The sequence below is a fragment of the Equus quagga genome, chromosome 2, assembly GCF_021613505.1.
Source record: "Equus quagga isolate Etosha38 chromosome 2, UCLA_HA_Equagga_1.0, whole genome shotgun sequence".
NCBI classification, from domain to species: Eukaryota; Metazoa; Chordata; class Mammalia; order Perissodactyla; family Equidae; genus Equus; species Equus quagga.
This window is the reverse complement of record NC_060268.1, coordinates 81,209,799-81,237,091: the sequence shown is the minus strand read 5'-3', so window position 1 is coordinate 81,237,091 and position 27,293 is coordinate 81,209,799. Positions and strand designations below refer to the sequence as shown.

At 36.6% G+C, this 27,293-nt stretch overlaps 1 protein-coding gene across 4 annotated transcripts in view; it reads left to right on the top strand.

Moving 5' to 3' along the window:
- Nucleotides 1-27,293, top strand: part of LRRC28 (leucine rich repeat containing 28) — a 160,447-nt gene that overhangs the window by 31,772 nt on the left and 101,382 nt on the right. For all 4 annotated transcript variants that reach the window (XM_046653480.1, XM_046653482.1, XM_046653479.1 and 1 more), the window contains 2 exons: nt 13,365-13,402; nt 14,000-14,137. In XM_046653480.1, the coding sequence (XP_046509436.1) occupies nt 13,365-13,402; nt 14,000-14,137 (176 nt within the window). The remainder of the gene's footprint in view (nt 1-13,364; nt 13,403-13,999; nt 14,138-27,293) is intronic.

Genomic DNA, 27,293 nt, shown 5'->3' with positions numbered 1-27,293 from the left:
ACTCCAAAGTTTCCCTCTGCGTTTAGGAGTAATTGTGGGGGGTTTAGGTAGGGTTCTGGTCACCTGTTTCCACCATCGCTCCTCTGTTGTGTGCTCGCTCCTGCCCTAGATGTGTGCAGATCCTCTGCGGGTGTCTGTTGGAAGAAAGCCGCTTGCGGGTACTAGGCTGCTCGGTCAGGGTCGGAGAGTTTTCACCTATTTCCACATCCTCCCGGAGGAAAGTCCGTCCGCCTTCCGATGTATAGTCGCGTGGGTATCTCAGACGTCCTGAGATGCTGTCTGGATATCCTTTGTCAAGCGATAAGTGTCCAAATAATTGTAGACTCGAAGGGGGAGAGACAAAGAGGACTACTCATGGCGCCATCTTGGATCTTCTCCCCTCTGTTGTATCTTTTAACTGGTTATTTATTTATTTATTGAAGTCATAATAGTTTATAATGTTGTGAAATTTCAGTTGTCCATTATTATTTGTCAATCACCATATATAAGTGCCCCTTTACCTCTTATGCCCACCCGCCAACCCCCTTCCCCTCTGGTAACCACTAATCTGTTCTCTTTGTCCATGTATTTGTTTATCTTCTACAGATGAGTGAAATCACATGGTGTTTGTCTTTCTCTCTCTGTCTTATTTCACTTAATACCCTCAGGTTCCATCCATGTTGTTGCAAATGGGATGATTTTGTCTTTTTTTTATGGCTGAGTAGGATTCCATTGTGTATATATACCACATCTTCTTTATTCACCAGTCACTGGGTGCTTGGGTAGCTTCCACATCTTGGCTATTGTGAATAATGCTGCAGTGAACATAGGGGTGCATAAGTCTCTTTGAATTGTTGATTTCAAGTTCTTTGGATAAATACCCAGTAGTGGAATAGCTGGGTCATATGGTATTTCTATTTTTAATTTCTTGGGAAATTTCACACTGTTTTCCATAGTGGCTGCACCAGTTTGCATTCCCACCAGCAGTGGATGAGAGTTCCCTTTTCTCCACATCCTCTCCAACATTAGTTATTTTTTTGTCTTGGTGATTTTTTTTTTTTTGAGGAAGATTAGTGCTGAGCTAACTACTGGCAATCCTCTTCTTTTTGCTGAAGAAGACTGGCCCTGAGCTAACATCCATGCCCATCTTCCTCTACTTTATATGTGGGATGCCTACTACAGCATGGCTTTTGCCAAGCGGTGCCATGTCCACACCTGGGATCCGAACTGGCGAACCCCGGGCTGCTGAGAAGTGGAATGTGTGAACTTAACTGCTGTGCCACCGGGCCGGCTGTGTCTTGGTGATTATAGCCATTCTAACCAGTGTAAGGTGATACCTTAGTGTAGTTTTGATTTGCATTTCCCTGATGATTAGTGATGTTGAACATCTTTTCATGTGCCTGTTGGTTATCTGTGTATCTTCTTTGGAAAAACATCTGTTCATATCCTCTGCCCATTTTTTGATTGGGTTGTTTATTTTGTTGTTGTTGAGTTGTTTGAGTTCGTTACATATTTTGGAGATTAACCCCTTGTCAGATATATGATTTGTAAATATTTTCTCCCAGTTGGTGGGTTGTCTTTTTGTTTTGTTCATGGCCTTGCAGACCTCTTTAGTCTGATGAAGTCCCATTTGTTTATTTTTTCTTTTGTTTCCCTTGCCCGAGTATACGTGGTATTCAAAAAGATCCTTCTGAGAGTGATGTCACAGAGTGTACTGCCTATATTTTCTTTGGGAGTTTTATGGTTTCACATCAGGTCTTTAAACCATTTTGAGTTAATTTTTGTGTATGGCAAAAGATGATGGTCCACTTTCATTCTTTTGCATGTGGCTGTCCAGTTTTCCCAACACCATTTATTGAAGAGACTTTCCTAAACCAGTGTATGTTCTTAGCTCCTTTGTCAAAAATTAGCTGTCTATAGATGTGTGGTTTTATTTCTAGGCTTTCAATTCTGTTCAGTTGACCTGTTTTTGTACCAGTACCATGCTGTTTTGATTACTATAGCTTTAGTATATTTTGAAGTCAGGGATTGTAATGCCTCGAGCTTTGTTCTTTTTTCTCAGGATTTCTTTAGCTATTTGGGGTCTTTTGTTGCCCCATATGAATTTTAGGATTCTTTGTTCTATTTCCATGAAGAATGTCATTGGGATTCTGATTGGCATTGTGTTGAACCTGTAGATTGCTTTAGATAGTATGAACATGTTAACTATATTTACTCTTCCAATCCATGTGCATGGAATATCTTTCCATTTCTTTATGTCATCATTGATTTCTTTCAATAATGTCTTATAGTTTTCATTGTATAGATATTTCACCCCCTTGCTTAAATTTATTCCTGGATATTTTATTCGTTTTGTTGTGATTGATTGTTGAGTTCTCTTTCTGTCTTCTGTTTTGTTTTGGGTTTTTTTTTGTATATATGAGCACTATTGATTTTTGCATGTTAATATCCTGCCAACTTGCTAAAATCTTGTAGTGTTTGAGTTAATTTTATCACAAATTCTCCGGGGTTTTCCAGGTATACTCTCAAATCTGAAAATACAGGTAGTGTCATTTCTTCTTTTCCAAATCTTATGACTTCAATTATTTTCTCTAGTCTAATTACATTGGCTAGTCCCACTAGAACAATGTGAAATTGTACTTGAGATAGTGGGCATCCTTGTCTTCTCTCTGACCTTGGTGAGAATGCCTCTAGGGTTGCTCCATTAAGAAAGATGCTGGCTTTATAATTAAGGTGTATGTATTCTGTTGTGTTAAGTAAATATCCATCTGTGTTGATTATCTATTGCTGCTTAACAAACTACCCCAAAATGTAGTGGCTTAAAATGTAGAAGTGCTGAAAAGAATAAACACTTCTTATCTCGTATTTTCTGAAGTTCTAGAATGTAGAGTTGGCTTAGTGAGGTGCCTTTGCTTCACTGTTGCTCTCCAGGCTGCAATAAAGTTGTTGCCCAGGGTTGCTGTCTTACCTGAAGGCTCAACTGAAAAAGGATTCTCTTCTATCTTTACTCATGTGATTGTTGGCAGGATTCGATTCCTTGCAGGTTGTTGTACTGAAGGCCTTAGTTCCTTGCTGGCTATTAGCCAGAGGACTTTCTTAGCTCCTTGCCATTTGGTCTCTCTATTGTGTAGCTCACAACGTGGCAGCTGGCTTCCAACAGAGTGAGAAAGCAAACGAGCAAGATAGGGTATGCAAGACAGGAGCTATAGTCGCTTTCTTTTTTTTTTTTTAAAGATTGGCACCTAGGCTAACAACTGTTGCCAATCTTCCTTTTTTTTTTTTTAAGGATTGGCACCTGGGCTAACAACTGTTGCCAATTTTTTTTCTTTTCTGCTTTATTTCCCAACCCCACCCCCCGTACATAGTTGTACATCTTAGTTGCAGATCCTTCTAGTCGTGGGACCTGGGACGCCGCCTCAACATGGCCTGACGAGCAGTGCCATGTCCATGCCCAGGATCCGAACCCTGGGCCACCGCAGTAGAGCGCGCGAACTTCACCACCTGGCCAGAGAGCCAGCCCCTAGTCTCTTTCTAATCTAGATGTGGAAGTGACATCCCAAACACTTTTGCTATATTCTGTTCATTAGAAGTGAGCCACTAGGTCTAGCCCATGCTTGAGAAGAGGCTGTTACACAAGGCCCTGAAAGCCAGGTGGTGGAGTTCAATTGGGACCATCATAGAGGCTACCTACTGTGCTATTAATTCCTAATTTCTCAAGAATTTTTATTAGTAATGGGTGTGGAATTTTTTCAAAGGTTTTTTCAGACTTTAAAGAAAAAATCCTTGGGGCTCTCAGGCAAAAAGCTGAAACAATCGTGAAGATGAAGAAGATTGCAACATAATAGTCCAAACTGATTTATAGATACAATGGCTGTTGAATTCTGACTGGACAGTTTTTATTTGAGCCCTTTAAAAGTATTTTTGACTATCTTCTGGTCTCCCCAGATTCTCATAAGAAGTCAGTGGGACTTTAATCCTTTTCCACATGTATGTAATATATAATTTTTTTCTGGCTTCTTTCAAGATTTTGTCTTTGGTTTTCAACAATTTATGATGTGCCTTGGTATCATTTTCTTTGTATTTATCTTAGAGTTTGTTGAGCTACTTGAATCTGTGAATTTATGTCTTTTATCAATTTTGGTACATTTTCAACCATTATTTCTTCAAATATATTTTATGCACCATTCCCTCTCCCATTTTTTGACTCCATTTACAGATATGTTAGACCTATTGATATTGTCCTACATACCTGTGAGGTGCTATTCGTGTTTCCTTTAATCTTTTTTCTCTCTGCCCGTTAGATTGGATGATTTATATTTGTCTGTCTTCAAGTTCATTGACTTTTTCTTTTGCCATATTCGTTCTGTGATTCAGCTTTATCCAGTAAATTTTTCAGTTCTAGAACTTTCTTTCCTTCTTTCCTTCTTTCTCTCTCTCTCTCTATACGTAGTTATAATAACTACATAAAAAAATTCTTGTCTGCTAATCCCAACATCTAGATTATCTTAGGGCTGCTATCCTTTGTTTGTTGTTGTTGATAATGGATCACATTTTCCTGGATTTTCATATGTTTAGTGATTTTAGATTATGTTCTGACAATTGAGGGTGTTATGTCTTGGAGACTGGAATCTGTTATATTCCTTTAAAGAGTGTTGATGTTTTTATTTTAGCAAGCAGTTTACCTCTTCTGACTCAAACAGTAAACTGTCTCCTGGAAGGCAGCTGAAATATCAGTCCAGTTCTTTTGTCTTTAGCTGTAGTTTCTCCCACATATGCATGGTTCTGGAGTCAGCTGTTGATTTAGGCAAAGTTTATATGTAGAATTTGGCATTCCCCCTCCCTGGCTCTTTTTTTCTGGTCTTCTCACTTTACTTGTCACTAGCCATGTCTGTCCTGAACTCTGCCCTCCTATTCTTTTAGGATAGCAAGACTGCAGTTTCCTATCAGAATTTTAGCCACTTTTTGTGGTAACTGTCTGTACACTGCCTTAGACTAAATGCTGTTTTAAAAAAACAAAAGCTCAAACTCACTCAGTGCCATTCCTTCTTCTAACTGTTGGCTCTCCTCCAGAATCGGCTTGTTTTTGTTTACTCTGCAGTGTTTTAGGGGCGTTTTGTCTGTGTGTGTATATGTGTTCTTTTTTCTTTTAATTGAGGTATAATTGAAAACATAACCTTTGTTTCAGGTGTACCACATGATTTGATATTTGTGTATTTGGCAAAGTGATCACTACAGTAAGTCTACTTAACATCCATCACCTTACATACTTACAAATTTCTTTTTCCTTGTGATGACAACTTTTAAGATTTACTCTCTTAGCAACTTTCAAACATGTCATACGGTATTATTAACTACAGTTACCATCCTGTACATTACATTCCCAGGACTTATTTATTTTGTAACTGGAAATTTGTATCTTTTGACTCCCTTCACCCATTTCACCCACACCCCCAGCCCCTACGTCTGGCAACCACCAGTCTGTTCTTTGTATCTGTGAACTCATTTTGTGTTTTGTTTTCTTTCGTTTTTTTCTTTTCAGATTCCACCTGTAAGTGAGATCATATGGTATTTATCTTTCTTTGTCTCACTGATTTCACTTAGCATAATGCCCTCAAGATCCATCCATATTGCAAATGGCAAGTTTCCCTTTTTTGTGGCTGAATAATATTTCATTGTATCTATATACTGTATTTTCTTTATCCATTCATCCATTGATGGACGTTTAGGTTGTTTCCATATCTTGGCTATTGTACATAATGCTGCAATGAATATGGGGGTGCATATATCTTGTTGAGTAAGTGTTTTTGTTTTCTTTGGATAGATACCCAGAATTGGTATTGCTGGATCATATAGTACTTCTAGTCTTATTTTTTGAGGAACCTCTATACTGTTTTCCATAGTGGCTCTAGCAGCTTACATTCCCACCAACAGTGCACAGGGGTTCCCCTTTCTCCACATTCTTGTGAACACTTGTTATTTCTTGTCTTCTTGATAATAGCCACTCTAACAGGTGTGAGGTGGTATCTCGTGCTTTTGATTTGCATTTCCCTGATGCTTAGTGATGTTGAGCACCTTTTCATGTACCTTTGGCCTTCTGTATATCTTCTTTGAAAAAATGTCTGTTCAGATCCTCTGCCCATTTTTTAATTGAATGGTTTGTCTTTTTGCTGTTGAGCTGTATGAGTTCCTTATATATTTTAGATATTAACCCTTTATCAGATATAGGCTTAAAGACTTAAAAGAGCCCCAACCCCTGGGCTGAGATTTAGACCTCTTTTAGAGAAGGTGTGGCTGTGACAATAACATATAGCCTGCTGGTGGTGAGGAAACTTGCTAGATGGTTTAGGCTGCAGTTGGTGTGTGTTATCAGCTCACTGCTACAGGAGGGTGTTGGTTGTGTGGAGCTGGTCTGCAGGAGCAGCCCGGCTAGTAGGGAGGCAATTGCCTGTGAATGTGGCAGAGCTACTGCCGAAGTGGCCACAGGGTGGTGAAACAGTTGCCTGAGACTGGGTGAAGCTGGTCTGTAGAAGTGCATTGCTGGATGGGGAGAGTGTGGCCTGAGGGTGCAGCCAGAGCTGCCACAAAAGTGGCTTCTGGGTGAAGAGTTCGTACTTTGAGAATGTGGCTTGAGGTCGTCCAAGAGGCCTGCAGAGGTGAGTGCCACTGGGCCTTGACTCCTGTGCCGAGTGGAAAACTGAAGGAGGACTGGGCAAAGGAGAAGTGTTGACAGGGTCCAGCTGCAGTATGGCGTAGAAAGTAGATTTGGAGCTGAGAGACTAAATTGATAACTGGTAAAGTTCAGTATTATAATTTTGAATTTAAATTGTTAATTTAAAGAAATTAAAAAATGAGAAAAATTGTCTTTTATATTAATTCGTGTATTATTCTCTCAGATTTGTTTTGCCTGAAAAAAGTCTTTATTTCTCCTTTTTTTGAAATTAAACTTTTTACTTTGAGATAATGGTAGATTCACATGTAATTGTAAGAAATAATACAGAAACATCCTCTAGTTCCCACCAGTGTTCACATCTTGCATACCTATAAGATCACCGCCAGGAAATTGACATTGGTACGATCCACTGATCTTACTTGTTTTTCGTCATTTTGTGTGCACTCATTTGTATTTGTGTATTTAGGTCTGTACAGTTTTATCACGTGTAGATTTGTGTCATTGCTGCCATGGTCCAAGAAGAGAACACTTCCATCACTGCAAGGATCGCTTTCTCTACCCTTTTGTAATCACACTCCCCTCCTTCCCCAAACTCTGGCAACTACTATTCTGTTCTCCATCTCTATAAGGTTGTCATTTTAAGAATGTTATATAAATGGAAGCATATAGTATGTGACCTTTTGGTACTGGCTTTTTTTTCGTTCAGCATAGTTTTTTTGAGATCATTCAAGTTGTTGCATGTATCAAGTTGTTCCTTTATGTTGCTGAGTTATATTTCATGGTAGGGGTGTAATGCAGTTTGTTCAACCATTCACCCATTGAAGGACATATTGGTTGTTTCCAGGTTTTGGCTATTATGAATAAAGTTGCTATGAACATTCATGTACATGTTTTTTCTAAGTTTTCATTTCTCTAAGATAAATGCCCAAGACTGCAATTGCTGAGTCATATGGTAATTGCACATTCCTTTTTAAATTGAGATATAATTCATGTACCATAAAATTCACCCTATGAAAGTGTACAGTTCAGTGGTTTTTAGTATATTGACAAGGTTGAGCAGCCATTACCACTGTCTAATTTGAGAACAATATCATCTTCTCATAAGAAACCCATTAGCAGTCATTCCCTCCTTTCCTCACTCCCTAATTAGCTCCTTGGTGACCAATACTCTACTTTTGATTTGTATGGATATGCCTATTCTGGACAGTTCATATAAATGGAATCATACAAAATGTGGCCTTTTATGTCTGACTGCTTTAACATAGCATGTTTTCAGAGTTCGTCTATATTGCAGCACGTTTCAGAATTCATTCCTTTTTCGTGGCTGAATAATATTCCATTGCATGGATATACCACATTTTGTTTATCCATTCTTCAGTCAATGGATATTTGGTTTGTTTCCACTTTTTGGCTATGGTAAATTATGTAACTATGAATGTTTATATAGAAGTTTATCTATGAACGTATATTTTCAATTCTCTGGGGTTTATACCTAGGAGTGGAATTGCAATAGTAACTCTATGTTTAACCTTTTGAAGAACTGCCAAACTGTTTTTCAAAAAGGCTGCGTCATTTTAAGTTCACCAATAGTGTGTGAGGATTCTAATTTCTCCACATCCTCATCAACACTTATTGTCCATCCTTTTAATTATAGTCATCTTAGTAGGTGTGAATTAGTATGTTGTAGTTTTGATTTGTGTTTTTCTAATGACTAATCATGTCTTTTCAAGTGCTTCTTGGCCATTTGTATGTTTTCTTTGTAGAAATGTCTGTTCAAATCCATTGTCCATTTTAAAATTATGTTTATCTTTTTATTGTTGAGTTGTGAGTATGCGTTATATATTTAGGATACTAGATCCTTATCAGATATGTGATTTGCAAATATTTTCTCCTATTCTGTGGTTTATCTTTTCACTTTCTTGATAATTTTTTATTTGGTTGCTTCTGTTTTGGTATCATATCTAGGAAACTGTTTCTAATCCAACGTCATGAAGATTTACTCTGTTTGTTCGCGTTGTGTAGTTTTAACTCTTACGTTTGGGTCTTTGATCCCTTGGAGTTAGTTTTTGCATACGATGTGATGTAAATGTTTAACTTCTGTTTTTGCATGTGGGTATCCAGTTATCTCAGCACCATTTTTGAAAGGGCTACTCTTTCCCCATTGAATTATCTTGGCGCCTTTGTCAAAATTCAGTTGACCATGGACACATGGGTGTGGTTCTAGATTCTCAATTCTGCCCCATCGATCTTTTTGTTTACCTTTTTGCCAGGACCCCACAGACTTGATTATTGTAGCTTTGTAGTAAGTTTGAAATTGAGAAATGTGAGTCCTCCAACATTATCCTTTTATGTATCATGTCTTTAGTGTTAAGTCTAAGAACTCTTTGTCTTAGGCCCTGAAGATTTTCTCCTGTTTTTTTTTCTCTTTCTCTAAAAGTCTTATAGTTCTTTTGTTTTACATTCATCTCTGTAGTTTTGAATTTTTTTTTAATCTTCTGGGACTGCCGTTCTTGGTTGCCAGTTTTTTTTTTCCTTTTAGCATTTTCATGATGTTCGTTGTCTTCTGCCTTGCAAAGTTTCTGGAGAGACATCTGCTCTCATTCTTATATTTGTTCCTCTGAATATAATGTGCCTTTTTTACTTGGACTACTTTGAAGAATTTCTGGTTTTGTTTCAGTTTTTGGTCAGGAAGATTGGCCCTAAGCTAACATCTGTTGCCAATCTTCCTCTTTTTGCTTGAGGAAGATTGTCCCTGAGCTAACATGTTGTCATTCTTCTTCTATTTTGTCTGTGGGACACTGCCACAGCATGGTTTGATGAGCAGTGTGTAGGTCCATGCCTGGGATCTGAACCTGCGCACCCTGGGCCGCCTAAGCAGAGCACACAAACTTAACCACTACACCACCTGGCCTGCCCCAAGAATTTCTGTTTTTCACATTGGTTTCAGAGATTCAATTTTGATGTTTCTTGTTGTGGTTTTCTTTTTTCTTTTCCTTGATATTCATTGAGCCTCTTGGGTTTGTGTCTTTATGGTTTTCATCAAATTTGGAAATTTTTCGACATATCTTCAGATATTTATTTCCGTACCTCTATCTCTGGCCCCCACTTCTGGGACTCTAATGTGTTTGTTAGACTATTTAATAATGTCCTGTAATCACCGACACTCTGTTCAGTGCTTTTCAGTCTTTTTTCCTCTCTGTGCTTCATTTGGCACCAACTGTTTTCTCTATCTCAGGGCCAGTGATATTTTCTCCTGCAGTGTTTGATATGCTGTTAATCCCACCCAGTGAAGTTTTCACTGCATTGTTTTTTTGATCTCTATAAGTTCTATTTGGTTCTTCTTTATACCTTAACATTTCTCTCACAATGTTCATATTTTCATTTAAATACCTGAATATAGTATTAATAGCTGTTTAGTCTTTGTTTGCTAGCTCCGTCTCTCTGTCCTGCTAGGTCTGTTTGTATTAACTGGTTTTTATCCTGGTTAATGGTCACATTTTCCTAATTCTTGGTATCTCTAATATGTTTGATTGGATCCTGGACCTTATAAATTTCACCTTGTTGACTGTCTGGACTTTGTCGTTTTCTTTTGGTTGTGCTTTGTTCTGGCATGTGATTATTTGCAGTTAATCTTTCATGGCTTGTCTTTACCCTTTGTTAGGACAGGGCTAGAGTGACCTTTGCTCTAGGGATAACTTAGCCCTATTACCCAGGCACAGTCTTTCCAGGATCTCGTTTGAGTGCTTCAAGTGATCAACGAGAACTTCGTACCCTTGCTGCTCAGAACTTGAATGCCTTCTAGCCCTGTATGAGCTCTGTGGACTGTTCAGCCAATAGGTTTTCAGGTACTTTTTTCCTAGGGTCATTTTAGAATTCAGCTAAGAGTCAAAGGATCCCTTACTCTTAAATATTTGAAGGGTTTTTTTTTAAGCACCCTCTCCTCCAAAACTCTACCCTGTAACTTTCAGCTGCTTCAGGTTCCCTGAATTTTGATGTATGTGTCTGTAATTCAGTGAGACTTCCGTACTTACAGTCCCATTTCTATACCACTGTCCACAGTTTGCCTCTAGGCAGAAAGCTAGGGATGTTGTGTGGCTCACCTCAACTTGTTTCTTCTCTCTCAGGGAACATAGTCCTAGTTGCCTATTGTCAATATCTGAAAATGATTGTTTCATGTATTATATCCAGTTTTCTTGTTTCTTATAGCAATTGGGTAAATCTGGTCCCTGTTATTCCATCATGTCTGAAAGTAAAAGTTATCTTCCTTTAATTTTTAAAACATATTCGGTAACCTTTTTATTTTAGAAAAATTTTATATTTACAGAAAAGTTGTAAAGATAATACACCGTTCCGGTATACCTCTCACCCAATTTCTCCCATTGTTAACATCTTACAATTCCATGGTACATTTGTCAAAACTAAGGAACTGACATTGGTATATTACTATTAAGTAAATGTCTATATTTAATTTTATTAAAAAACTGCCAAACTGTTTCCAAAGTGGCTGTACTGTCTTACATTCCCACCAGCAATGAATGAGAGTTCTTGTATTATTTGAGTAGAAGACCATGATGAAAACTAGTTACATTGAAATACTAACGTTTCAACTGCTCTGAAATTACAAAAATTAAGAGAAGTGACTTAAAATTGCTAAGCCTTTGATTACAAATGACTCATGATAACAGTAACAGTTATAACAATAGTAACAGTAGCATTCATGGAACTCTGACTGTATACTAAGAGCTTTATTTACATTTATTGATTCATTTAATCCTGACAACATCCCTTTGTTAGTTGTTGTATTAGCCTCTGCTTCTTTTTTTTTCCTGTGGAAGATTCACCCTGAGCTAACATCTGTGTCAGTCTTCCTCTATTTTGTATGTCAGTCTCCACCACAGCACGGCCCCCGATGTGTGGTGTAGGTCTGTGCCCAGGAAATGAACCTGGGCCGCCGAAGTGGAGCACATCAAACTTAACCACTAGGCCATGGTGATGGCCCCAGTCTCTGCTTTTAGAAATTAAGAAACTGAGAAGTTCAGTCATTTTCCCCTGGTCTGTTAAGATGCAGGCAGTCTGGTCCCAGAGCCTGCTCTTTGATCCACTCCCCCAACAATGATTCTTGGTTGGTTGCACATCAGCAGAATTCGAGGAATTGAGATGGTGTTTCAGTTGGTACAGGATGGTTTTGGGCACCTATATTTTGAAAATGACTGGTGATTCTAACAGATAGCCAGAATTGGGATCATTCTGTTCTACTGTATTCTTCATCTGCATTATAAGGTAGATAAGCTTAATGTGTTAAAACATAGTTTTAAAGTTCAGTCATAATAGTGAGTACTTTAGTTCATACTTTGACTTGGTCATTTTAAGGTCCTTTTTTATGGGTAGAACTTGAGTTGCGGCAAATATTTTGTGGATAACTGAAAAATCAATTCTCTTTTTGGTGTCTAGGCACTCTGGCTTTTGTATAACAAATGCAAGTGTGTGTGTGTGTGTGTGTGTGTACACTTATTTACATGTAGTCTTTTTGCACAAAGAATAATTAGATATTTCTTCCTAAAATTAATGTTTAAAGAATATTGATTTTAAGCTATAAAGTCATTTCATATATACAAAGCAAGGAATAAAATGTAGAATGGTATAATTATTTAAATTGTGTTAGACCTAGCAGCTTAATACCTACACAAAATTGATTTACTCCAGCATAGAATAATCTTCTTAAGTATATTAATTTTGTATCTTTCTTATTCAGTATCATTGACATTTTAACATTGATATTAGGCTTAAAAAATGTAGAAGAAAATTTCAAAATTCTATTGAAAGAATACTTTATGAAGATTGATTTTTGAGGCATAATAAATAAAATGGGTTTGAAAATAGTTTAGCAAAATCTAGTTTTCTGGTTCAAAATCAATGATGTAAATTAATTTTTAAAAATTATTACTATGTGATCTCCAGTGGTCACTATTGTTTTGTTCTGAATAGTTGGCCGCTGCTGATTGCATCCAGTCTCCACTAGAGTGCGCTAAAGATACATCTGTGGGAAAAGTGTCATTTGTTTAGACTTGCCTGGACTTGTCAGCCTGGCCTTGTTGCCTGGACTCTTTTTTTTTTTCTAAGAAAAGAGTTTGATTTTTTGTTTATGAAATTCCTTTTGCTGTGAAATAAGTTCTGTGCCTTGACAGTTGAGTATTTCTACAGATATTGTAAATGATGAGTATTTTATCTTTCCATTCTTGGTTCTCAGTGAGCATGCTGGCTGGAAATATTGTTGATTTGATACCTTTGTGAAGTTATCCTTTAGAAACTGAAAGTTGCATTTTCCTTTACACAATAAAGTGTTGATTTTTAGTTACACAATAGATGTTTTTCTGAAAACCTGAAAATATAAATGAACTAGAGGAACTAGTAATTTGTTTTATGAGGTTGAAAAAGATGCCTCATAATTTGTCTATTGTGTATACTTTTATTTTAAAATAACAGCTAAATCAGTAGTTTCAATATTTGAAATTCCAGCATAAAATATTATTCTCAAACTATTATTGTCACAGTTATCTGTGACAGCCGTATATTTTATGTGGATGCATGTAGAGTAGGGTGTAAAAGGAAGTTTTGGTCCCTTTATATTTGATAAATTCCTAAGTGAGCATTTTACAAAGTGATTATGTAGCAAAAGTACTGAATGGTAACAGCTGCTTTTGCTCTTTTCCCTCAGGTACCTTCACTCCAATAACATAGTTGTGGTTCCGGAAGGTAAGTGGGCTTCCAGTGGTTAGTTAGGAGATGCTGTTCGTTACGCTTTGCTTTATAATAGTAAAACAAATGGTCTCTTTAAACCTATTTTGGCTGGCGTATTAGGGAATTTTAACTATAAAGGATCTTTTATTTATTAGCTTCAAAGCTTTTGTCCTCTAATTAGTAAGTCCAGTTAGAAACTATGATTAAATAAATAATAAATCTAAAATAATTATAGTGGTTAGATAAATTATTATTAGAGAAATTGTTGTTAGGTAATAATAACATGATAATTCTAAATTTATTAGATCCAGTTAAGAATTTTGGGTAGATAAAAAAGACCTTATATATTATTTCCTAATTATTTATTCAAACAATTTTTACGTTGTTTTAATGTTTTTATTTGTGCTCTTTTTAGAGTTATTTATTTTATATCAAGATAGAAGCCTTATCACTTCCATACAATTTAGTTCCATCTGTGTTTTTACTATTTTGTGAGCAATTGAGATGGGGATGTTAAGTCTTAAAATATTTTAACTTGGACTACTTGCTTTAAAGATTGACGTAACACTTGGGTCAAATTCATTTTCCTTTACCCTTCTTTTCTCTTTGAAGCCATTGGGTCCCTTGTAAAACTCCAGTGTTTGGATCTTAGTGACAATGCCTTAGAAATTGTTTGCCCAGAAATTGGTCGTCTGAGAGCTTTACGTCATCTTCGATTAGCTAATAACCAACTGCAATTCCTACCTCCAGGTAATCATAGTCTGTATCTGTAGCGCACAATAGTTTCTTGTCTATTAGAAATCTGTTTTTATTCATGTATCTCCCTATCTGTCTAGGCAGTGGACTTTGGATATATTTGTAAGTATTTCATTGTGTATTTGTATGAAGATGAAACTAAGGAATGTGGGTGAAAGGTGACTAAGAGGCCATTCCTTGATGCAAACATAAGAAGATGGCGTTTATGTTTTTGAGCTACACTTACTACAATTGTGCACTGAAACCAGTGCCCCTTCAGATCACTGCCCTGGTGAAATATTTCTACAAAAAACTACTTCAATTCTGAATTTCACGTAAGAAAATTTAGATGAACTTTGCATAACTTTGTAATCATTTCAGAATCCAAAAGACAGAGACGTAGTGTTTTCTCTCATTCTCTAGTGAGGTAATTGATGTACATTAACTTTGATTTAATAAGAAAGAATACTAGAATTTAGTAGCAGAAATTAAAGCGTCCTAGAATTTTCATTCTGCCTACTGAACATCCTATCAGATTATGATGTACCTATAGATAGAACCAAAATCCTGCATTCTCCTGAGCTACTATTAAACCTTTTGACTTTCTTACAAGGGGCATTCAGAGACCTTCCTTTGTGAATCCACACATTTGCAAATTCCACTGTCATATGTCATTTACCATATAAAGAAAAAGGTCAAGTCTGATTAAAAGAATAAAAAGCTTGTGCTTAGGTATTGCATGAAAGTTACTCTGCATTCAGGAATGAGCAGAGAAAAATAAAGATGACACATTGGCTGGGATTATTTCTATTTAGTAACTCAGGAATGTCAACCAATCTTTTAGTGTATCCAAGTGAAATATGTGACTCAACCAAAATTACAAATTACTGCCTGTCGTAGATCTTGAGGGTCACATGAGAATGTTAAAACTATTCATATTAAATCCATGAATGAAAAAGTCTTTGTGATTTAAAAAATTCTTTCTCCGAAGTTTTTCAAGTACATAAATTTCTAAATGAAAACATAATGGCTGATTAATTTTTAGACTTTATGTGCTTCCCTTAATATATACCTTCAATATTGTTTGTTAAGATGGTACTAGTATAGCAGTGGCTCTGCTTAAAAAATAATTTTTTAACCTCATATGAGTCTCTTATTTTTTCTAACTATAGTTAATACAAAAATTTTCAATATGGTGTAGGAATATGGTCTTTGCTTTAGAGTTTATTGTGTGTCATCAGGCTCAATGGTGTTTCATCATTCTAGTGCTTATCAGGTTTACATATTCAGATACTCAGGAAATTAGATTGTCTTTTACTGATTGCCTAGAAAAATATATCAGTAAAGACAGTACTTTTAGTTTTCATAATATTTTCATATATGAAATTTATACAAGATATAGTGTAGAATCAAAATGCATGCATGTAATATTGTATTTTAAGCCCCTTTTTATATATGTTTAAAGAATATATGAGAAATACAATTCTCTGTTAAACCATTGTTCTCTATATTCTATTATTCTGTCTTTTCCTGTAATATAAGAATGTTTTGTGGTAGAATGTGGCCATTTCCTTCCATTATATACTCTCAGAGGTTAAGAATGTACTACTAATATCATTGACTGCTTCCTAACAACCAGTGAAAGATATAGGTTTTTTCCTGACTACTTTCATAGAATTTTTTATTTATATCTCAACTGTTGGATAATAGATTTGAGGCATTTCTGATTTTATTTCTCTAGCTTATTTCTGTTGTCTGTTTTGGTTTTGCTTGTTTGGAGTAAAATCGTATACAGTAATAGCTATGTATTTTGAATAGAAACTTTTGATTGAGCCATATGTAGATTTTTTTTCTTTCTAGTCCATCATGAGTAGCAAGAACTAGATCTTCCTAATTATTTGATCTACTTTATTTATCTCTTTATGAGGTAATTTCAAGTGTTATGATTTGAATGGATGAGGAGCTAGGTACGCATCACCCAAATATTTGATCATGTTTAGGAACATATGATGGAAAAGTATTCTAACTGTAGTAAAAAAATGGTGAGGAACTGCCATGTTGTCTCCATTTGATGACTGTGGACACTAGTTGATATCTGAATGGTAACCTCTCCTGCATAGTCTCTGCTCTTATGTATGGACTTCTTACATGTTATTTAAAGTTTGGAAAATTTTGCATCAATATTTGAAAAATTTGAAACATTTGAAAATCTAGATGGATATAGAGAGTTTTTAAGCTCAAACTTAAGAATGGACTACAGGGTTTTCATGAACACTTTCCAATTTTATGCACACTTTGATGTTTGTGCATACATACATATTGCTATGAGGAAGGTCCAGTGTTTTCATCAGTTTCTCAAGCAGATCTGTGACTCAAATGGTTGATTCTATTAGGCTGTTTGCCAATATCCATTTTCTGGGAATATCCCTTTCTCCCATTCTGTTGGACTGCAGAATAGTGCCATTCTCCTACCATGTGACATTGCTTTCTATCCACGATCGATTGGTCCTGGTGTAGGTACGTGACCCAAGCAAGACCAGTTCTTTTCCTGGGAATTTTGGAAGAGGCTGGCGGGAGGAGAAGGAAAGAGAAGAGAGAGCAGGAGAGGCAGGAACAGAAAATCAGTCTCTTTCTCTCTGGGCTTCTGCACAATGCTGTCGTCTTGTGAGGTGTTGGTAGTAGCCATGTGGACTGGGAAACAGAAGGAGAGAGAAAGATGCAGCAGACACACAGAGAGAAGATGAAGGCAGAGACTTTCTAAGTCCTCATTAATGTCTCAATCACTGGTCCTATTCTTAAGGCCCATAGGCCTTGTGCTTCACCTGGCTCTAGTTGGCCTCTATGAATTGTAGCCAAAAGAGCTCCATACAACATAGTTGCCCCAAAGGCTTAAAACAACCTGACTAGGGTATATGATTAATTGTATCTTGAACTCTCCTATTTACTTAACTGTCGTGCTTTAAAATTACAAAAGCTTTATTAATAGTAGGAAGTCCAGGGTTAGCAGTAGCATGATCTGTGAAGTGGTTCATTCTGTCACTTGTTTTTTTCCTTTTTACAATATACTTTGCATCCTTTCTATTAGATGTCTTTTTTTTTTTTTTGCCTCCTGAATGCAAGTAGGTTTTTGCAAGGTGCAGAGAACACTGGCATGGAGTGGTGATTAGATACAGGAATGTGGAGACAGCCTATAAAGAATATGTTTTTAAGTCAGTGTAGGGGAGAAAAAATCTCCTCTGGCCTCTTAAGCCTCCAGCTGGGCCTAAAAATTAAACTGACATAAAACAGATTAATAGGAAAGTATGCAAATTTTACTTAGTAATTTTTTTTTAATTGAGATCATATTGGTTTATAACATTGTGTACATTTCAGGGATACATTATTTTATTTTAGTTTCTGTGTAGACTGCATCGTGTTCACCACCACTAGTCTAGTTTTCATCCATCACTGAACATATGCGCCCCTTTACCCTTTTTGCCCTACCTCTACCCACTTCCTCTCTGGTAACCACTAATTTTTTCTCCTTATCTATGTGTTTATCTTCCACATATGGGTGAAATCATATGGTGTTTGTCTTTCTCAGTCTGACTTACATAGCTTAGCATAATACCCTCAAGGTCCGTCCATGTTGTCACAAATGGCACAATTTGGTCTTTCTTTATGACTGAGTAGTGTTCCATTGTATATATACCACATCTTTATCCATTCATCTGTTGATGGACACTTGGGTTGCTTCCACGGTCTTGGCTATTGTGAATAATGCTGTAATGAACATAGGGATGTATAAATCTCTTTGAATTATTGATTTCAAGTTCTTTGGATAAATACTCAGTAATGATAGCTGGATCGTATGTTACTTTAAATTTTTGAGAAATCTCCATACTGTTTTCCATGGCTGCGGCACCAGTTTACATTCCCACCGGCAGTGGATGAGGGTTCCCTTTTCTCTACATCCTCTCCAACATTTATTTCTTGTCTCGTTAATTATAGCCATTCTGACTGCTGTGAGGTGATGTCTCATTGTGGTTTTGATTTGCATTTCCCTAATAATTAGTGATATTGGATATCTTTTCATGTGCCTGTTGGCCACCTATATATCTTCTTTGGGAAAATGTCTGTTCATATCCTCTGCCCATTTTTTGATCAGATTGTTCATTTTTTTGTTATTGAGTTGTATGAGTTCTTTATATATTTTGGAAATTACTCCCTCTTTGGATGTATGATTTGCAAATACTTTCTCGCAGTTGGTGGTTGTTTTCTTAGTAATTTTTACATGTACATGAAAGGCTTCATGAGAAAAATGAAGACCCAAAGAGTTAAAGGCGAATGCTTATTTACTAGGTTGGACAGAGTAATAAACTGTGAAAACATGACAAACAAAGGGCTTTGGGTTAGGACAGTTAGTTGTGGGAAAGTGACTAGGGAGATAAAGGTTAGTTTAACGGAGTTTTGTTTGTACAGATTTCCCTCGGCCTCAACTCCCTGTCTCTGGTGCTAAAAGTTTCTCCCACCTGGTCCAGGGAGGGTACCCTTCACATGGGCTTTTTATCTCCTGTTTTCAAGAAGTAAAAGGAGGGTCAGAGGGCCCTGTTTGCATCTCCCACTTTTCAGTGCCTTTAACTCAAAATAATCATCTGCCAGGGGGGCATATCTTGGCGTGGCATGCTCTGAACTACACCATCCACCACGATGGCAACTAGAGCTTAACCCTGTATAAAACACATCCCTCAGAATCATCCCGCTGAAGTGCTGAGAGACCTGAGCATTTAAGTGTCAACTCCGAGAAGTTGTTGATTCAGAGTTCCTGGGGTGGGAAGGTGAGTGTTCATTCCCTGGTACTTCTGGGATGCTGCATGTGTACACGTGTGGACGGAGCAGACTGACGTGGTAGGTCTGAGTGGTACCCGTGGACCTCTGACAAGCTTCGACAGACATCATGCACCATGGACTGAAGAAACATGCTTGATACGACTGCTTCGTAAATCTTCCTGACTTGATCTTAGACCCCAGCCTGAAAGATAAGGCTAATTTAATAGTATAGGTTTAACTTGGTTCCAAGATGAATAAATAATTATCACTCAAAAAAGAAGTCTTCCTGGCTGAAATTATTAAGTCATGGTCTATGGCGTGAGAACTTTGGCATCTTGAAGAACTATTTTTCTGAGCAGACCCAGTTCCCTTTTTTATTTCAATAACTTTGTGTTTTGTTTGGTAATGAGTATTGGTAGTTTGTCTCAAAATACCATAAGGAAAAGGTTAAATGAATATTTTGACTGATTATTTTTTTGCTGCGATATTTAAAAAATTATTTAATTTTTCTTTATTTTTTGTAACTAAAAGTTGTATGTGTTTAAGGTGTATGATGTGGTGTTTTGATCTATGTGTACATTGTGAAGTAATTACCACAGTAAAACTAACATATCCATCACCTCCCATAGTTACCTTTTTCTCTGTGTGTGGTGAGAATACTTGAAATTTACTCTTAGCAAATTTTAAATATACAATGCGTTATTTCAGTTTCTTTAAAAAAATTTTTTTCATTATGGAAAATTTTAAACACAAGCAAAAGTAGAAAGAACAGAATAATGAGCCCACATATACCCAACACCTAACTTTAACAATTATCAACTCATGGCCATCTCCTCTCCTGTATTTTTCTTTTAATTTTTGTTCTTCAATATTTTTGTCCCCTCTTACAGTTTTTTTAATCAAATTAAAATTTACATACAGTGAATTGCACGAGTTTTGACAAATGTGTATACCTGTGTAACCAACCTTTGCCTTACCCTAGGATGTTGTCTCATGCCTCTTCCAGTCAATCTGTTTGCCATAGGCAAACCCTCTGCTGATTTTTATCACTGTAGATTAATTGGTCTTTTATTGAAAATAATATAAACATATACATAACATGAAACCATATAATATATTCTCTGTGTCTGGCTACTTTCACTTAAAATAGTGGTTTCAGGATGTATGCATACTATTGCGTGTATCAGTGGTTCGTTCTTTTTTTATTGCAGAGTAGTATTCTATTGTATGAATATACACTTCGTATATTTATTTTCCTCTTGATGGACATGTGAGTTTTTTCTAGCTTTGGGCTATTATGAATAAAGCTAATATAAATGTTCTTGTGTAAGACATTTTATGGGTATGTGTTTTCTTTTCTCTTGGGTAAATACCTAGGAGTGGAAATGTTGGTTCATAGGGTAGGTATATATTTAACTTTATGAGAAATTCCCCAGTAGTTTTCAAAGTGGTCATACCATTTTACCCTTCTCCCAGCAATGAATGAGAGTTCTAGTTACTCTGCATCTTTAGCAATATTTGGTGTTGTCTGTTTTTGACTTTTTGTTTCCTTTAGCCATCCTAATGAGTGCAAAGTTGTATTTTATTGTTGTTTTAATTTGTCTTTCATTTAATTTGCCTTTCCCTTTTGACTAATTGTGTTTAGCACCTTCTCAAGTGTTCATGGGCTATTCCAAATGTTTTTTGAATTGTAGGTAGTATCTTCTTGCTTTACAAACCAGCAGCCAGCTTTAGGTTCTGAAGAATTCTCCTTGTTTTCTAGTTCAGCCCTTGCTGTCTGTGCCTTGAGAGCTCTTCCAGTCCTGCTGCCCAGTCATTGGCTTGTGTGGAGTGACTGTGGCTGCCCTGTGCTCTGTGGAGGGAGTTCTTGACTCTGAGAAGTTTCCTTGGCTTTCCTGTTGCCTTCCATCCCATAAGTCTTCCTTAGCTCAAAGCCCAGAGTACGTTGGGGAGATTATCCCAGTTCTCTTTTCTTGCCTCCATTTTTGGTGAAGACTGCTGGGAGAGAGTTTGTGTGTGTGTGTTGGGGAGGGGGAGGTAGTTAGTACAGTCTGTCTGTCTGGCGCTCCTCTGGATGCTATGCTAGTACGCCAGTTCACTCACAGCCCTTCAAAGCTAGACTGGTTTCTCTCTGGCCCTTGTCTCTGGCAGAGTCCTTGTTTTCCTGTCTCAGTCAAGGATGATAGCAGCAGGGGCGGGCAGTCATGGGGCAATCTTTTAAAATGTGCTTGTCACTTTTTGGAGTTGATTTAAGTTTCTTGGAGTCCTCAGTCTCTGACAGGTTTTTAAAACTATAATTAGGCAGCTTATCCAGCTTCTAATTGGTGTGAGTGACAGTCTCTTTTAACTTTCTATTTTCAAATTGGAATGAAGTTCCCCTCCCCCCACGACAGCTACTACAATTTGTTTTTTGATCCTCTTTACCTCCTTTCTGTCGGCTTTTGGATTACTTGAATGTTTTAGTGTTCCATTTTATTTCCTCTGTTGACTTTTCTCTAGGGTTTACAGTATGTACCCTTAACTTACTACACTTCACTTAAGATACTGTACCACTTCATGTAAATTGTAAGACCCTTCCCATAGTATGCTTGCATTTACTCTCCTTCCTTTGTGCTGTTGTAGGATATATTTTACTTGAATATATGTTGTGAACTCTACAATATAATTTTTTTCAACAATCAGTTGTCTTTAAAGGAAATCAAGATAATTTTAAAAAATTCTTTATATTCACCCATATATTTACCATTTCTTGTGTTCTTCATCCTTTCCTGTGTATCTCTTTTCTGTCTGATATCATTTCTTTTCAGCCTGAAGTTTTTCCTTTAGTATTTCTTGTAGTGCAGTTCTAGTGGCAATGAATGAATTATCTCAGTTTTTCTTTATGTGTAAATATCTCTATTTCACCTTCTTTTTTTTAAAGAATATTTTCTCTGGATATAGAATACTGGGTTGACAGGATTTTCTTTTTAGCACTTTTAAAGATGACCTTCTGTTGTCTTCTGACTCCATTGTTTCTGATGAAAAGTCAGTTGCAATTTGTATAATTGTTAGTATGTATATAATGTCTTTTTCTATGGCTAAAGTAAGTTTTCTCTTTACCTTTGGTACTAACAGTTTGTCTGTGATGTGCCTTGATGTAGGATTTTTTTTTATAGTTATCCTTCTTGGGATTTTATTGATTCCCTAATTGAGAAGTTTTCTGTCATTATTTCTTTAAACCTTTTTCTGCCACAGCTTCCTCTCTTTCGGGAACTCCAGCTACATACATTTGATATGGTTTCACAGGTCATTGAAGCTTTGTTCTTTTTTTGTGTGTGTGGAAGATTAGCCCTGAGCTAACATCTACCACCAAAACTCCTCTTCTTGCTGAGGAAGACTGGCCCTGAGCTAACATCCATACCCATCTTCCTCTACTTTATATGTGGGACACCTGCCAAAACATGACTTGACAAGCAGTGCATAGGTCCGCACCTGGGATCCGAACCAGCAAACCCCAGGCCACTGAAGTGGAACGTTCAAACTTAACCGCTGTGCCACCAGGCCAGCCCCCTTTGTTCTTTTTTTAATCTTCTTTTTCCTCCTGATCTAATGGTCAGATGATATCTGTTGATCTGTCTTCTACTCCAGGAACTTCTTTTGTGTTCTTCAGTGTGCTATTCGTTAAGTCCCTCTTCCCCTTCTCACAGCTTTTTGCCTTTGCTACCCTGTTCTGCATTTTCCAGGCACTTCAGCTACCCAGACTCTGATCTCAGGGTCTTTAGCACTGTGAGTTGGCTGCATTCTGCTTGGTTCCTACTTCCTTGTTCTGTGGCCAAGAATGGGCCTGTTGGCAGAAAGCCAGATCCAACACAGGGCTCACCTCTTGTATTTCCCCTATTTCAAGGATCAGAGTCATGTGTTTTCTGTCCATTGCTTGAAAACAGTTGCCTCATATATTTTTGACTACTTTTATTGTTATATTCTGGTGGGAGGCAAGTCTGGTGTCAGTGACCCTGTCATGTCTGGAAGTAGAAGTCCTATTAGATGCTCTTTGATTTTTCATCTAATTTCTTATCTGAATTCTTATATATATAACTTATGTACTACTTAAACATTTATATATTGCTTTCTTCTACTTCCAGTATTAAAACTTTAACATTATTTGTTACGGAACAAATTTAAACCCATTTTATTCCAAACGCTTTTTCTAACTCGATTAAGTAAAATTATATGATCTATTATGAAGAAAAATATTGTGCACTTACCATTAAAGGATTATTGGGGGAAGATTTCCATCAGTGCAGAGCTGCTTGCCAAACACTGTGTGATTCACTCTTGGTAAAGACCACAAAGGCCAATGGATGTGAGAAGAGTCAGAAGAGCCAACTAACCTTTGATGGTCAAGAGAAGCCTGATGTTTTTGTGATTCACATAAACTCCCTGTGAATTCCCACGAGAGAAGGTTTTGGTAACAAACAACAAAATGTCACCAGGAGTCAGAAAAGATGTTGCTTACATCTGGCATATAAATCAGCCCATTTTTTTGAAATGCTTTTGTCCTTGAAAAGTTGTTTTGCATACCAAAAAAGGAAGGACTCTTTTAGCCTAAATTGAAAACATTGAAGCAAACTGTGTTGTACTTTAGTGGATAAAACATGCACACACACAGAAATATGTACTACATATAGCTAGCAAGAATTGTTCCTAAATCTCAGGCTTCAAGTATGGTCACATTTATTATTTTTTTCTCCAATTGAGCCTCTCTGGCTTTATTGAAAAGAAATTTGGTCTGTCTTCTTAGATCTGTCCTGTTGCCGCCTCAGTTGTCCTGAATTCTCTGTGCTCATTGGTCTAGTGTGGAGGTAGGGAGGAGCAGACCAGCCTTCTTCCTACAGAGGACAGGCCTCCTGTGGGGTCTGGTAACTCTGGGGCTTCCACTGTCGCTTGCTAGCCCATCTGGTGAGACTTCCTTGGCCTGGGCTGACTGCCAGTAGCACAGGTGCAGTGATTCTTAAGAGATGTGGGCTCCACTCCCGTGAGCACAAGCCTCCTCACAGGTGCTCCACATTCCGTTCCTTGGGTTACAGTTTCTAGGGTTCCTGGGTGGCAGGAACACTGGGTCAGCCCTGTTTTCATTGTTATTTCTTCCATTGTGCCTGCCTCCTTGGTGATCAACTCAAAGGGAGAATACAGCAGCTTTCTTTCTGAATCCTTAAAGTACACAGAGTCCTATCGTGCCTCCTGCCCCTAAGTATCAAGGTTATTTATCCCTTCTTATCCCCGTTGGGTGGATACCATAATAATTTGGGGTGATTTGCCCTCCTAAGGAGACAGCTTTTCACTGATTCCACAGCAGTGCTGGTAAAATACCTAGCTAGCACTATTCTCACTAGGAAAGAATCTAAATAACTAATCTCTAGCGGAGCAGCCTCTGGTATCACCAGGCTATATATATGTATATATGGTCAGCAATACAGGTAAGTAGCCCTTCTCTATTTTGGGGGGTTATCTACATGACCTGGGGCACTTACTGTTTCATCTACTTAACAAAAAATATCAGTTCAAAGTACTATGCTGCGTACTAGAGGAAGTGGGGTGATGAAGGTGAACAAAATCTGGATCCAGGCTTCAAAGGAACTGATAATAGTTTCTCGTCTAATGTTTTAAACTGTGCACTTCCAAAGAAGAGACTAGATAGAGAGGAGAGAGAAGTGTTGAGTGTGTTAGTAGTTGGTCATTATCTTGGTACAGTGCCAAGTGCTTCAGATACCTAATTTGACGACTGATGCGTAGAGGGATAAAATCTAGCAATTTGCCTACCGTTAGCTTGCTAGATGACCACTGAACAAGTGAATAAATTGTCTGCCAGAGTCCTAAATTCACATTCAGAACTTGTTCTTTCAATGTCTCTTACAGACCTAAAGTTACTTATTTATATCTTTGTAGTACATATAGTACTTTATTAGTAAAGTAACTTTATACTATAGTTAAATATATGTTAGTAACTTTATACTAACATACAGATTTTTATTCAGATTTATACGTAAAATTATCTTGGTATACTACATTAGATAAAACACATAGATTTCTCAGAAAAACATATTTTTCCTGTCAATACTAATACGTATTATAAAATCTGGTTACAAATGGAGCTAAAACTTTAAAATTTTATTTACAAACTTTTACAAGTTTTGAAAATTGGACAAAAACCTTAGAATAAAAATGGCCATCAAAATTCTTATAAAAGGAAAAAGTTTTGTTTTCTGGACCATGCATCCTTCTCGGTGTCAAATAATACAGAAAATACTCCTTTTTAGGAAAGATGTGAAGGGAAATGGTGGAAAACTTGCCAGATGTCTGAAAAACAAGTTCATTGTGATGATACTTTTAAAAAAAGGCAAAAGGAGAAAAGTTGGTCCCTCAGACTTGGAAAGCTTCTCCCATCAATCATACTACTGGCTAAGGCATGTTAAACTCCTTTCCATGGACCATTCCTTTGTGGAAAGATTTAAAAGCCACTAACATCATAACAGCAGTGATCCAATTTGAAATGTTAAGGGGAATACTTCCAAATTCACTTCACACGCAGGGCTGCTTATGTTTCCTTTCTATGTACGATTAATTTTCTACACCATGGGCTGTTACACACTTGGTGCTCTGTGGGAACTGTGAAGACAGTACTGAGGTCAGTGGAAGAGGATTTAAGGAGAGGTCATGCATGATGGGAGGGACTGAACTGATGTGTAAGTGGTATGCAGGAGCTAATGATTTGGATATTTTCCATTATTTTGTCTTTGAAATGTGTCTCTTATAATCTATCATACACATTCCTTCCAAGATTCTCTTTGTAAAATATAGATTACTAAGCTACTTCACCAATTAAATCCTTCGTTTAAATAATTTGTCAAAAGTGTTTGGTTGCCATGATGGAAGCCCATACTAGGTTCACGATCATTTGTTTATTATGAATACCAGGAATTAGGAATATTAAAAGAAAAAAACTGATGAATATAGAAGTCTTCTTAATCTTTTGGAGTGAATTTTCTTGAGAATTTATAAAATGTATTTTCTTAGACACAGCCTATTAATGGGAATTCATAGATTTAATTACTATTTTTGGATTTAAAACAACTTGCAGTATTTTAGAGATGGCGTGGAGTCATTTCTATCAGACCTTTTGATATCTTGGCAAAACTTGGGTTCATAGTTTATTTTTACTAAAGAGCTCTCAAGTATTAAGCATGGTTTTTTAATATAGTGATTTGTTATGTTGCATTTATTAACCAATCTTAGGAAAAGCAAGTATTAGATAGAGAAACAAAGATTATGTTTTCATGGTTATTTTATAGCTTTAGTTGATTTTCCTTCCTTGGTTTCAGGATCTTGCTATTTTGTGACATGATCAGAAAATGATGGTTTCATATCAAACAATGTAATTGTGAAGAAAAATTAACTGGCAGACTATAGTTGATGTGTTGAAATAGGTATTTCTTAAAAAGTAATGTCTTCAATATGTAAAACATTTTGTTTTAATTTTTTCATATGTCTTTGAACATGCTTGTTGCTTACTTCATGTGTAAATTATTTTATCTTGTTAAAGGTTTTAATTTAAATCAGATTGTCCATTCTGCAAGTAATTTTAAATTTAATGATTGTTTTAGTGAATGAAAAGCTTTATGATTTGCCAAGGGTTGATGTAATAAGAAGTAATTAAACAAAATTTAGTTTGATATGTTACCAAACTTACCCCTGCTCTCCCCTACAATTGACAGCACAATTCTTTGTTTAATCCTTTTACTACTCCTTGTTAAAAAATCAACATTTTAGTCAGATACGTTGATGTTTTTAAGCAATTTATTTTAGTTTTCACTGTGTATTTATTTATAAGGTAACAAGAAAACTTGAAGTCAAAGCTGTGGCTATGGAAGTGATGAAGGGTTCAAAAAGAAATGTCCTTGTATGCTTATAACAAGTTATCGTTAGTTGGTTGTGTCTCCTTACTTCTTGGCTCGATCTGCTGACATCCCTACTCCTGACTTATTCTGAAGGAGAATTAACATCTGCGGGTCTGTTTTGATGACTTTTTTCTTTTTAATTTCAGAAGTTTGGTATTCATCACTTTAGTGTGAACTTATGGTACCAATATTACTGTCTTAGTATTTATTTTCTTAGGAATAACAGGTTTTGTAGAAGTCATAATACTTACTTATACATTTAGGCACTAACACGAATCCATTTTTCTTAAATGAGATCACTTTTCTTGTGATTTCTTAGTCATCACCGTAAAATGTTGAAATAATCAAAAGTAAAAAATGCCAAAAGATATATACGGATGTTTAGAGTAATCTGAGAATTTTTCTTTCCTTCATCCACTTTTACCTTC